General features: G+C 45.1%; 1 protein-coding gene across 2 annotated transcripts in view; it reads right to left on the reverse strand.

Annotated features, from left to right (window-relative positions):
- Positions 1-14,500, reverse strand: part of DYNC2I1 (dynein 2 intermediate chain 1) — a 70,906-nt gene that overhangs the window by 42,097 nt on the left and 14,309 nt on the right. Inside the window, exons 1-3 of one of the 2 annotated variants that reach the window (XM_053259168.1) lie at positions 11,418-11,554; positions 8,529-8,582; positions 6,631-7,060 (exon numbers count right to left, since the gene is read on the reverse strand). In XM_053259168.1, the coding sequence (XP_053115143.1) occupies positions 6,631-7,060; positions 8,529-8,582; positions 11,418-11,432 (499 nt within the window). In that variant the 5' untranslated portion in view covers positions 11,433-11,554. Of the gene's footprint in view, positions 1-6,630; positions 7,061-8,528; positions 8,583-11,417; positions 11,555-14,500 lie in introns of those variants that run through there. The other variant, XM_053259169.1, reaches the window with a different exon arrangement.

Raw genomic sequence — 14,500 nt, forward strand, 5'->3', positions numbered from 1 at the left:
AATCACAGTTATAAAATCAATACTATATTCATTTTACATTGAGTACACCCCACTCTGCATCTGGAAACTGGCATGATAAAAGTTGAGGCCAAAATTTGGATGACTGTTCTTAACCACTAGCTCAAATTAGTGCTTTGCCCTAGAGGCCAGGCCCCATTAACACTGCAGGGCAACTCCCAATCCTCTTGGAAGTGGGCAGTCTATGACAGGGTGGCGGTATTGGGTTTCTCTCCATCTCTCCTCCTTGGTATGGGCTGTGATAAGGCGAAAGTGGCCATTAAACAGAGGATCCTGGATACAGAATGCCAGGTGGATCTAAGTAGGGTACCTGGTTTCCTGGCCTCAGACAGCTCCAGGTTCACGGTCTCCCCTGCTGCATATTTGACACAGTTGGAAATACCAAGCCACAGAAGGGCGTTTACCCTTACCCGATGTCATGTCTTTCTATTCGCTGTTTTGAAGGGGAAATTCAGGAAGATTCCATTTGCGGAAAGGCTTTGCCCCTGTGCCTCTGGGGAGATGGAAACCACTGAGCATGTACTCCTCTCTTGAAATTTCTATAAAGATTGCCGAGATAAACTCATACTCCCTCTACTACTCAGCTGCCCTGGTCACCCCAGCCAAGTCTACACTAAGATGCTGCTCTCGGGTGAAAAGCAGACTTTCACATACAATATTGCTACGTTCTGTGTGGCAGCGTGCAAGATCCGTCGGACCCTGACTGTAGCCCATGATCCATGAAACTGATTTTAACTATTTAAATCTGATTTTAACTCCTTGACTAGATTGTCTTATTTTAGTTAGTAACTTCATTTCCCTTTTTACCATATAGTACATTTTATAGACTCTCTTTTTTAACATGGTTGATGTCTTTTATTGAGAGCTGTACTTTATAATTAATTTTATGTATCAGATTTTAAAATCCCGATGATTATCCATTTTAGTTAGCTGCCTTACTATTTTAATTAGATGTTTCATGCTATGCTTTAGTTATTTTAGCTACTTCGCTGGCACTCCATAGTATATTTTAAATATTTTGTATTTTTAGACCCTCATTCTATTAGTCTTAACTGTAATACAAATCTCAATCTTATAGTTTATAGTAGTAATACATGTAACATTCATTTTCATAATAATCTGATTGCCTTATCTATTTTACTGTATTATAACCTTTGCTGGTCTTTGACCGTAATAAAGATGATTGATTGATTGAGTATACCCAAGTTTCTACTACACTACATACTATGGGCAGCATCATTTGTCATGACCAAGAACCACCAAAACCATGACTAACTTAAGTTCCATTAATTTAAATAACTAACTTAGTCTAGATACTGTCCTTTTAAAGAACCAATGTATGCCATATTTTTTCAAGAAGCATTTCAGATTTGATATTGTATTTCTATTCCATTGTTGCTTTATTGTTTTACTTTATGAGCCACCCAGAGAACAATTGTTATGGGGTAGTTATATTAATAAAGTTATTTTATCATCATCATCAATATTATTTTATTACTTCCAAACATATTTTCAAATTGTACACACATACACGCATAAATTGTATGCAAAACCCATTATACCAGCCTTGGGATAAGCAAAAACAGGTTGCTTACCTGTAACTTATGATCTGGATGTGATCCGTTGTAGCCATATGGAATGGGCTCTGCACCTGCGCAGGGACCTCGCGGGCTGATTGATTAGCTCATCTTGACGCCCCTCCCACCTGCACGTGCCATGCTGAGTCCGTTAAGAGTGGTGGTTGGGGCGTCTCCTCTTCAGTTTCTCGCAGACCGCCTCCAGGGGCAATCTGCAAGTTGAATAGTCCCTTACCCCCAACCGGTATTGCAGTGGGGATGGTCAGGGAGGGTATTTATGGCTACAATGGATCACATCCAGATCATAAGTTACAGGTAAGCAACCTGTTTATCTGGAATGTGATCCGTTGTAACCATAAGGAATGGGTGATTAGCAAGCTTCCCCCTTCTGGAGGTGGGTGCAGTCAACCTGAAGCCTACGCCAACACCCTTTTTAGAACAGACCTTCCGAAATTTACTTCTCGCTCCATCCTCAAATCAATAGCATAATGTTTGATAAATGGCTGTTGAGAGGACCACGTGGCCGCCATGCAGATATCTGACATCTTGATGCCTGACAGGTGGGCTGCTGATGCCGCATAAGCCCTAGTAGAGTGTGCACGCACCGTTCTAGGCGGCGCGATCCCCTGGCATTTATATGCTTGAAAGATTAGCTCCACTATCCAGTGTGCAAGCCGTTGGTATGAGACTGGATGTCCCCTACATTTTTCTTTGTATGAGATAAAGAGTTTCCTACTTTTCCGGAAGTCATGAGTCCGCTCCACGTAATACAGAAGGGCCCTTCGCACATCTAACGAGTGGAGTGCCCTTTCCAAATCTGTCTCAGGGTCTTGAAAGAAGGTAGGCAGAATTATCGCCTGATTTAAATGGAAGTCAGTAACTACCTTTGTGCAAAAGCGCGGATCCAGTCTCAAAACCACCTTGTGAGGATAGAACTGAGTATAAGGCTTATGCATACGAAGCACTGTCAACTCGCTCACTCGCTCTGCCGATGTGATTGCTACCAGAAAGGCAGCCTTTAAGGATAGTAGCCTAATGGGTATAGTTGCCAGCGGCTCAAAAGGATGCTCCGTAAGTGCTGACAACACCAAGGACAAGCTCCACTGCTCCATTGGCTGACGCACAGGCGGATACAAATTGTTAAGGCCTTTTAGGAAACGTTTACTTTCCGGATGGGAAAATACAGTTGACCCATCCCAACCCTTATGTCTGGCTGAAATGGCAGCCAAATGGAGCTTGATAGAAACATTGGCTAGTCCCTTCAACTTTAGTGATGTCAGGTAAATCAAAACCTCGCGTGGCGTGGCATGCAAGGGCTTGATCCCCCTCTCTTTCATATAAGTAATTACGCCTAGTGGACTCACGCCTGCTATTCAGTAAGATATCTTTCATAATCTGATTCTCCAGGCTGTCATTTTCAAGGCATGAACCTCGGGATGCAACACCCTTCCCTGTTCCCTTTGCAACAGGTCCAGTCTTTGTGGAAATCTGTGGAAGGTGCCCCGCGATAACTGCAGAAGCTGAGCAAACCACGGTTGGCATGGCCACCAAGGCATCAGTAGAATGCAGTCTGCTCTGTCTCAGATAATTCACGCTACCACTTATCCTAGTAGAGGTAACAGAGGAAACAGATACAGCAGAGCCGCACCCCAGGTGTGCTGAAACACTTCCCCTAGGGACCCCGGCCCTATGCCCGCACGTGAGCAGTAGTTGGCACACTTTTTGTTGGCACGTTTTGCAAACAAGTCTATCGAGGGGACCCCCCATCTGTTGAATGCTTCTTGGAGATACATGTCCTTTATTTCCCACTCGTGCCTCTGTCCATAGTCGGTGACTCTGCTCAGGCTGTCGATCAGGCAATTGTCTACCCGCCATATGTGGAGTGCTATTAGATAGACAGAGTGCTGCACGCACCAGTCCCACAGTCTTTGGCCGAGTAGACACAATGTCAGAGAGACTGTCCCCCCTTGGTGGTTGATATAGGCAATTGCCGTCGTATTGTCCAACTGCAGCTGCACAGTCTCTCCTTTGAGTAGCGGCTCGAACGCCTTCAGGGCTAGAAATGCTGCCATGAGCTCTAAGTAGTTGATATGTTGCTGAGTCTGAGGTTGCGTCCGAGTGCCCTGGATGCAGTGGTTCATGCAATGCGCCCCCCATCCTGTCAAGGATGCATCCGTTGTCACCCAACAGGTGGGGGTTAATGCTGCGAACAACACCCCTTGTGTCAGATTGCGTACCTCCATCCACCAACGTAAACTGCTCAAAACTACCTGTGGCATGGTCAGGCGCATGTTTTGACTGTCCACATTGGGGCAAAAGTTGCGGAGGTACCATTGTTGTAGCATGCGCATGTGCAGACGTGCGTACTGTACCCCTGTGGTGCAGGAGGCCATTAGACCTAGCAGCTTCTGGATCCACACTGCAGGTTGACACGGGGTGCTCACAAATTGTTGGATGAGTGAGTGTATCTGGCGAATGCGCTCCTGAGGAAAAAACGCCCTCTTTCTTTCTAAATCCAGCACTGCACCAATGAAGTCTACCCAATTCATTGGGGTGAGCTTCGACTTCTTCCAGTTGATGTTGATTCCTAGGCTTTCCAACAGGCAAACCACCTGTCGTATTTGTTGGACCAAGACCTCTTTGCTATGACTGACCAGGAGCCAATCGTGTAAGTACGGGTAGACCATCACCCCCAGTGTCCTCAGGTAGGCAACCACAACCGCCATAACCTTGGTAAAAACCCTCGGTGCCGTCGACAATCCGAACAGGAGAACCATGTACTGGTATATTTGACTCCCCACCGTGAACCGGAGATATTTGTGGTGGTTCTCCTGGATGCCTACATGAAGGTAGGCATCCTTCAGGTCCAATGTCGCTGCCCACACCCCGTGGATCAACAAGCGCAGGATAGACTGTAGAGTGACCATTCTGAATTTCTTGGTCAATATGTAATAGTTGAGACCCCTCAGGTCCATTATAGCCCGGATCCCGTCATCTCTCTTCGGGATCTGGAAATAATGGGAGAAATAACCCGATAACCTGTTCGCCCACTGCACTGCAGCAATCGCCTGCTTCTCTAGCAAAACGTTGACTCCTCTTGTAGTATTTCCGTGGCCGGCATGTATATCAGTCCTGAAAAAAGAGGCTTTCCCACAAATTCCAACGCATACCCCGTTTGTACTATCCTTAGAACCCACCGGTCTGTTGTTATGTTGTTGTGTCATGCTTGGGCATGGCTTGCCAGTTTGATGGTATTTCTGACAACCACAGGACCGATGGTGGGGGTCCTGGTTAGACTGGCCGGCATTGGTGGAATCAGGCCAATGTTCTGAATGTGCAGTGGATGAACCGTCCCATCAAAAGCCCTGTTTAGGAGCTTCTTTATTCTGCCGTGCTGCATTCCCTTTTGTCTTTTGGTTATACCCCCTAGGGCGTTGATAAGGCTGGTATTGCCTTTTGTAGTCCTTCCTATCCTGGAATCTATTGGGCCTCTGACGTGAATAAGAGTGGCCCTTTGACATAGTCCCGGATGCCCCCAACGATGCCATAAAGGCACGAGCCGTATACTTTGACTTTTTCAACGACTCCATAGACATGTCCGTGTCTTCATGGAACAGACCCTTTCCATCAAATGCAAGGATGTTGATATAGAGAGAGGCAGCTGAACCACCAATGTCGAAGTCGACGTCGATGTTGGATGCCGAGCCGCCGTGGTCAATGTCGAGGCGGTCGATGCCGAGGCAGACTCATCTGAGTCGCCTTTAAAAGCTTGTGCCGATACCGGAGAAGGGGTACGGTGCACCTTCACTTTTGGCGCCTCCAAGCTCTTAGCACGTTCTCGAAGTTTGTGCTTCCCCTTTTTAGAAACATCTTTGGGGGTCTTGAAAATAATCTCCAAAGACTTTGCAGCACTCATCACCGTGGTTTTAGACTGCTGCCCTGCAGTTCCGCGACTACTCGACTCCAGGGAGTCTGCAGCGCCCGATGTCGATCGGGCTCCCGACATTGAAGGGGAGTCTGATGAAGTGCCCGGCCGAGGTGTAGGCGGGCGGAGCACCTCGTCATATAACCCCGCCCTGAGGCGCAGCGCCCTATTTTGCCTTGTCTGTTTTGAAAAAGAGCAACATACTCCACATGCCGCGGTATTGTGCTCCTCTCCTAGGCACATTAAACAAGCGTCATGGTGATCTGTCGACGGCAGCTTGGCCCGACATTCACACATCTTTTAAAGGTTTTTTTCCCTTCCATCGCCAGATAGTTGGTAATGAAGGTAAACACTCAATCACCAAATCCAATAGTCGGTCACACAAACGCAATCCGTTATCCGTTCCAAGGTCAAGTTGTAAAGGCAAACATTCTTTCAACAATCCGTCCAGTAAGAGTAAATCAGTTTTTAAAAAGAGTAATCCAGTCAAAATCCAAGTCCAAATCAAGAGTCCAAAACACTTTCTAAATTTCTCTCGAGGAGCAAGAGCTACAAGGTTTGATCGCTAAGGCAGTCAAAGAGACACTGAAGAGGAGACGCCCCAACCGCCACTCTTAACGGACTCAGCACGGCACGTGCAGGCAGGAGGGGCGTCAAGATGAGCTAATCAATCAGCCCGCGAGGTCCCTGCGCAGGCGCAGAACCCATTCCTTATGGTTACAATGGATCACAGTCCAGCTCTACAAGAAACTTAAAAGAAAACAAGCATCACCTAATTTCCATCCACAGATTAGCTAATGTTTCAAGTTATCTTGCACAGGTCTAATCTGCCCTCCAGAAACTTCTTTCATAGTATAGATGAGTAGCCAAAATGTTCCATAGGTTAGCAATGGATTCCATACAAAACAGAAAGGGGGACACTCATGAAAGTGTTTGAAACTCTGAAATGGAACTAGAACCCCCATGTCTATTGAATCTGCCATCTTTTTAGGACAAACTCTTTTTTAAATTTAGAAGATGAGAAGAAAAACTAGTGTCTTATTAGTTTGGGCCCATTTTCCCAATTTCTAATGGGAGGATTATTGTAAAACACATACAGGATCAACTCACCTGCATGATCTTTGCTGTCTCTTCTTCTATGGTGTCCTTCATTCCTTTCCCCAGAAGCCTCAATGGTGTTCTGCACATACGTTTGATTGGTATCCTCTTTTCTGTGCCTCTGCTCCCTTTCTTTACCACTGTGTCTTTCTCCACCTTTCCCAGTGCTATGTTTTCCTTCATGGGTATATTTTTCATGAGCCCCCTTATTTTTTTCTTGTTCTCTGGGATGATCTTTTTCTCTTCCTTTCTCTCGCTTTTCATCTCTATATCTTTCACTTGATTTATATCTTTCCCCTGCTTTTTCTTTTGATTTTACCCTGTCCTTCTCTTGATCCTTATGTAAGTTCCATCTGTACTCATCAGGATCATTACCATCTCCATCTCGTGTTTTCCTCTCTCGATGCCGCCTGTCTTTGGACTGACTATCTGATCGAGACAACTGAAAAAGGAAACAAGGAACAGCAGTAACATACACTTGTATAACACTTTTGTCTCCCAAATCTCACCTTTTACAAATTGTGATTTACAAATCTCAGAAAAGCTCTATAGGCAACATCGAATTAATTAATTGTAGAGCTACTTAAAATAGCAGACCTATATTTGTATTGCAGTTGTGGCTCTAAAAATAGGCTTCTAATTTCTCTGAAAAGGTTTAATCTATGGCAGAGATGCACTGCTTGATTCCTTTCAGTGGGAGGGGCTTTCCCCAGTTCCAGGCCTATCTAACTTGGAGCAACAGGACTTTCATAGAGCTCCAGCTTTGATAACCCTTTTTTCTTTTGGTCACCATAACAGCCAGATTTAACATCACATCACAGAAGCAAGTAGGGTTCCACTCACGGCCAGTTTCTGGTGAGTGTGTGCTCCCGGTGTGAACCACAAGTTCTACTCAGGGCATGTTGTCTGAACCCACCAATGTCAGGTTCTCATCACACATCTATCTGGAAACCTGACATCTGTAACGAACTTCAAATCTAGTTGCAGATGTCAGTTTCCTGGAGAGAAGTGCGGCTAGGGAACCCAACATTGGCAGATTCGGATGACAAGCCAAAAGCTGAACTTGTGGCTCGCACCAGGAGCATATGCTCACTGGGAACCGGCGGTTGGTGGACCCTCACTTGCTGCTGGGATGTGTGAACCTGCCCAGTGTATCTGACCCTGATGAGAGAAGCTTCTGCTGCATGTTTGCTGTATGCCTCAGAAAAAAGAACTTCACAGCTACAGAGAATGAGCTTCTCAACCATGGACAGCAGACCCTTGGAAGTCATTCTGGGGAAGAAAGGGCTGAGGAATGCATTTCCTAAAAGATCTTCTCAAGAGATAGTTTGGCAGTAAGACTTTGCCTTCCAGAATATGTATGGGACAGTAATACCAAAAAACAGAAGAAATAGAGGCTCAATGCTTCTTTTTCTTATAAGTTAAAACTATGAGCAAATATTCCTGCTACAGATTGATGGAAATATGGAAGGGTCATCAAGGGCAAGGGCCAGATAAAATTGCTTTGCAAGTGGGGTGTGTCCCTGGGCTACTTGCTGTCTACCTTTGTCCTATGGCAAATGTTTCATTTTTATTTCAAGAAGCTCCCACTATTAGTAAGAAATCTATTTTATTTAGTTAATTGATTTGATTAATTAATAACCATTAAAAACCCTCTTGTATCCACAAAGGATGAGCTGAGTGTGTGTTTTGAGAACTGCAATAAACATGCCACCAAGAGAACTTTCAAAGCAGTTTGTGATATGGCTTGGGGGTTTGCTTTTCACAGGAAAAAAATGCTAAAACATTCCTGTGGGAATACCATCCTAACCTTTAAGCATACCTAAAAAGTAGCTGTTTGGAACCTAACTACAAAATTTCATATAAAATATACACAAAATGATGTTGCTCTAGTATTTTATAAATGTTACCTTAAGATGCTTCTTTAGTTCATCAGATTTCCAAGTGTCGTCTTTGGTTCTTTTCTAGGGGGGGAAATCCATAGACAATTTTAAACTGGAGACTACTAACACGTTGTCTTTGGAACACTGGGACTGGTAGTGGCAACTCATCAATATTTGAATGAGTCTGCTATCATACTTAGGGCCAAACAAGATGCGACAACCTTCGTCCACATGCCTCATCCGTTCATAAGTTGGGAGTATCAATTACTCATATGTCAATGTTTATTTCAATCAAAGATCAAATACAGAGATTAAAACAAACAATAAATACATAAAAATATTACATCCAACTGCAACATGACTGTAGCAACTGTTGTCGCATTTTCACTGCTGCTACACAAAATTTAGCTATCATCATGCACATTATGGTTTGATTTGTATCAGAGAGCAATAGCTTGGAACAGAACCCCTCCAATCTGTATGGATACCTCTGCAATAGAGGGGAAATATATCTTATGGGGGAGTCCTTGTAAAAGGGGCAGTATAACAGGGCATATTGGATTGTGTCTATCTCCTCTGCCCCACGTGGGCAGGTTCTATCAGCCAATGGCACTCTTGAGTAACTAACACACACACCCCGGGAGGGTGGAGGGGAGAACCTTATGTCTTGCCCTGAAGAATTCTTTTTGCAGCCTGGGGAAGGAAAGTGTTGTTAAATAACTCGCGAGTTCCCATACAAAATTTACTGCCCAGTCCCTCATGTACGAGGGTGATCCATTAACATCATTTTGATAGTCTATATCATCTACCCATTGAGAAAATATCTGTTTGACTTGCTCATAGCCTAAGGAAATAAGGAGTTCTACTGAAAGACGCAGTGACAATAACTTCTTTGTAATTTTCAATTTCCACTTGGACAGATAATCATCTAAAAGGCTCCTTGGAGGAAGAGTGGGATGTAAATGTAATCATCATCATCATCATCATCATCATCAAGCATCTATTACCGGGTGGGGTGGAATAAGACGAGCAAGAACTTTTAAAAAAAATTTGAATCTCCAACCATTGCTGAATCTGAGAAGAGTCTGGTGCAGACAAGCCAAAGTACCTATTTAACTATTTAAACCTATTTAATGTTAGCAGGACCAAATGCACCACTAAACTAATAGAGTTGGGGATTAGATTTTTTTGAAAGAGAGATTGGCTACCTGCCATTAATAGGAACTGACAGAAGACAACTGATGACAACTACTCATTGTAAACTGGGGAGCAATCTGTAATCAGGCGCAGTCTGGGAAGTACATCCTATTAACTTAGGGGAATTTATATCTGAGCAAACATGCTTAGGACAGAGCAGCATGGATAGAGAGAAAAACAGAAAGCATGTAGAGAGTAGCCCAGAAAGTTCTGGGGTGGACAAGCATTTTCGCCATATAAGGAAAAACCAGGGGTTGCCTTAAAACACACACACACACACACACACCACTAGCAGTGTGTGGGCCAGAATGAGTCACACACTGGAGTCTGGGAGGGTTTCAATTTTAGAAGAGTCTTGAGGATATGGTCTGCCAAGCCCACTCCTAGACAGCTGAATTTGAGAGATTAGAAACGGGAAATGGGGGCCATCCTCTTCACACAAAGCCAGGTTTAAGGGATGACAGAAAGTGCAGCTCTAGGAAAGGAAGCAGCCCAGGATTGCAGAGTTTTGGTGCTAGCACATGGGGGTGGCAAGTCATCTTGTTGCAGAATTAGAGGTGGAAGATCATGAATTACAGATCAGTTGCCACTTAGCACCCCTTAACCATCATGCCATACTGTGAACACTTCTGCTAGCCTTTGAATGCCTGCGTATGGATGAAGCAGCAACTCTGAAGTGTGAAGCCTATGTGTCACCTCACAATGGGAGCAAACACATCCAGAGGTGCACCAAGGTAATTTTGGAGCCTGGATCTAAAGGCCTTTGGAGGCCCCCCCATTGCAAGTTAAGCAACATTGTTTAACACGTAAGTTCTTGAGAGCACAAACCACACTACCCAGGATGGACTAAAGAGGATTTGGGGAGCCCCAGGGGGTATGGAGTCCCTGGACTTTGGCCCCAAAGTCCAGGGGTAAGAGCACCTCTGAGCACATCTAACACAATAGTACTTACTTCTGAGTAAATCAATCTGTACAATCCATTTAAGAACATAAGAACAGCCCTGCTGGATCAGGCCCAAGGCCCATCTAGTCCAGCATCCTGTTTCACACAGTGGCCCACCAGACGCCGCTGGAAGCCTACAGGCAGGATTTGAGGTCATACTCTCTGGCTGTTACTTGTCAGCCTATACGTATTTACTTGAAAGCAAGTGTCCCACTAAGCTCAATAATATTTACACCCAAGTGAATGCACACAGGCACTGGCACAATCATGCCTAGTGATCTTTTGCATGTCTCTAATTCTGCAGCTATTAAGTGCCACTGTGAGTGCAACAGCGTTTGCCTTGCTCCCAAATAGGTTTGGATACGACACCAGCCTTTGTTAGGGGTTGTGCCTGTGGAGAGGGGCGGCACAGGGCTCTGTGGGCGCCAGGAGTCGAAATCGACTTGACGGCACACTTTACCTTTACTGTGCTCAGTGGGGTTTACTCCCCGGTAAATTTGCAGATGGGATTGCAGCCTATGGCACACGCAGTTATGTGAGTGTGATCTTGTGGTATGGGCGATGGTCTGGGGTGGAGGCGGGTGTCAAGGGCTGGAGGTGGGGGGCGGATTTTAGCTCTGCTTAAACCTAACCAGGTTGCAGGATCTCTGGCTGTCCAAGAGCAGCCCGCTGGCTTACTCGCCCCCGGCCAGGCAGTGCGGATGGGCTCCCCTAGCGAGGTTTGCACAATCCATCCGACGTCTCTCCTCCCCCGATCTTGCAATGCGAGCGCTCACCTTATCGCTCTCCATAACGGCGCGCAGTTACCCCGAGGTCCAGCATCCCCGGTTGCCGCTGTGGCTTCAGTTTCGGACCCTCTAAGCTATAGGCCGCAGCTAGGTTAGGAAACCTAGGCAACTTCGCTGAAGGTCTGCCTAGCAACCGGCTGGTAGAATGAGGTTATAGCCGATAGGTCGGGTGTCTATCTCAAGGACCAATGGCATGAAAGTTAGGATGGTAGAGGGTGACCGGACCGCAAACGGTTCTGGGAAACTGAGTCCACGCTGGAAGGCTTAACCAGCTTGAAGCAATTAATACGTTTTGTTTGGTTTTCAGCACAAAGAGATACTTCCCGATTACGTGCCTACAGATGCCAAATTTTGCATAAACAATCTTGCCAAAATAGCTAGATGCACTGCATTTTACACTGGCATCCGCTGGGGGAATGCTGTAAATAATCGTAATGCAAAACGGCTTTGCTCAGTGAACGGCCAGCTTCACCTTCTACTTACATATATAGGAGGTTCTTGGAATTAAAGAAGGCAGACGCTTCAGAATAAGGAATTGCTCCGGAGCTGCTATCATTTTGAGAAAATCGAGAGGGATGACTGTGTAGTCTGTGGCAAACTTGCAGCAAAAACTATAAAAGGGTCTTTCAGGTGCCACAATACTCTTCATTTACCTTTTGAGGAATAGTCTTTGTTGTTACCGTTCATTTTTAACAACACATATTTATATACCACTTTTCAACAAAAGGTTCCAAAGCGGTTTACATCGAGAAATAATAAATAAATAAGATGGATCCCTGTCCCCAAAGGGCTCACAATCTAAAAAGAAACATAAGATAGACACCAGCAACAGTCACTGGAGGTTCTGTGCTGGGGGTGGATAGGGCCAGTTACTCTCCCGCTGCTAAATACAAGAGAATCACCATGTTAAAAAGGTGCCTCTTTGCCCAGTTAGCAGGGCATTTTAAAGCAGCGTTGCCTCATCTGCAAGGTAAACTCTTTTTAATATGTGTGCATTAAAATGCCTACACAGAGGCTCCCTGATAGTGCATTGAGGTGTTGTGTTGCATTGTTTCATACCTCCACTGTGGGCTAGATTTGAGTGAATTCTACGCCACAAAGCCTGCTGAAAACAGCTGAGTCGGAGAAGGAGCTGTATGTATCTCCTGTTATGCACTTTGGATGGCGGAGTACCGACAGAGGGAAAGCTTGAGGCGTTGCTCAAGCAACTCCTCAGTGGTTGTCACTGCTGGTGGTGCTGGCAGGGGGAGAGAAATACATGTGTTGGGAGACAGAAAAGCACTACTCAGAGGTTGCTTACATTTGACTACTTACTCACTTCCTATTGACTACTACATTTCAATAGGACTCCTTCCTCCAATAAATTTTGCCAGGATGTCAGCCTCTTTATTCTCTTCTGCTTGTGATACACTGTGGTCTGGATGCTGTGTGATGATACCTTTTGCAGCAAAAGCTTGACCTTCGTGGTCTCCTAGGCTAGTCCCTTAATCCGCCATGGTCCCTTCTAGTCATTAGGCCTTGCTTGCAAATGCCTTTGGGCAATGGACTAGTTTGAGGACCATGCCAATGGCCACACACACTAATTAGGAATAGGGATGTATGCACAGAATCAGCTGCCGGGGGCTGCTTGAAGGCAGGGAGGAAACCTTTAAGGGGGGGGAGAGCTCTTACCCTCCTGCCATGTTTCCCCCACCAGGTGGGGGCAGTGTACCTCCCTAATGTTTTGTTGCCTCGTCGGACTGGAAGTACCCGACACGTGGATGGTCATTCGGACCTGTTTGGAGGCCAGTAAAAGGGCCCCCAAACAGATTCATGCACATCCCTCATTAGGAACCAGTAAAATGAGAGCTCTAGTAATGAAAGTCAAGGAGCACAGTGAAAACATGTGACTACAACTAAATGTAAAGAAGACTAAACTAATGACGACAGGTATAGCAACCACCCTCAGAATTGATAATGAAGACATTGAAGTGGTGGATAGCTTCTGCTTTTTAGGATCGACTGTCAACAGTAAAGGATCCAGCAGTCAAGAAATACTCCACAGACTAGCACTTGGTAGGGTTGTAATGAAGGCCTTGGAAAGGATACACCTACAAAGATTAAAATAGTTCTGACAATGGCTTTTTCCATGACACTCTATGGATGCGAAAGCTGGACTTCGAAGAAGCAAGATAGAAAAAGCATTGGTGCTTTTGAACTTTGGTGCTGGAGAAGACTTTTGAGGATACCATGGACAGCCAGGAAAACAAACAAATGGATCATAGAACAAATCAATCCAGAATTTTCACTCGAAACACAAATGACCAGGCTCAAACTCTCATACTTCAGACACATTATGTGAAAACTCAGCTCCCTTGAAAAGTCCATAATGCCGGGGAAAGTCGAAGGAAAGAGAAGAAGAGGATGACCAGCAGCAGGGGCGTTGCAAGGTTGGACTGGGCCCAGAGACAAGATTTTTAAATGGGCCCCTGCTCACTGAAGCTCAGCTCATGAAGTAAATAAATCTTAAATGAGGCTGAATAGTGGTAACAAAAAGCATAGTGTGTGTGTGTGTGTGTGTGTGTGTGTGTGTGTGTATATATATATATATATATATATATATATATATATATATATATATGCCACACTAGAACACCATCCTAAATTATTTTTTTAAAGGTTTTGTAAATTGTGGACGATGCAAGTCATTTAATGGTACTAGAGAAAGACATGCTGTTCTGGTAGCTCCAGGTCTTAATACTCAAATCAATTGCGGAGGATGAAAAGAAGCCCGGGTGGATGCACGGCTGGGGGAGTCAGTCATGTGACTTGCCTCTGGGCCCCCCCACAAGGCAGTGGGCCCCCAGACAAACTGTCTCCCCTTGCCCTATTATAGTTACGCCCCTGACCAGCAGCAAGGTGGATGGACTCAGTTTCGACAGCAATGAATGCACCTCTGAGAGACCTTAAAGGTCAAGTTCATCCTGGAAACAGATCATCCTGGACAGAATCTATGTGGTCACTAAGAGTTGACACCGACTTGCTGTCACTTAATCAATCAATCAATCAATCAATCAAAATGAGAGAGAAAA

This window comes from Hemicordylus capensis, chromosome 6 (genome assembly GCF_027244095.1).
Source record: "Hemicordylus capensis ecotype Gifberg chromosome 6, rHemCap1.1.pri, whole genome shotgun sequence".
Lineage (NCBI taxonomy): Eukaryota > Metazoa > Chordata > Lepidosauria > Squamata > Cordylidae > Hemicordylus > Hemicordylus capensis.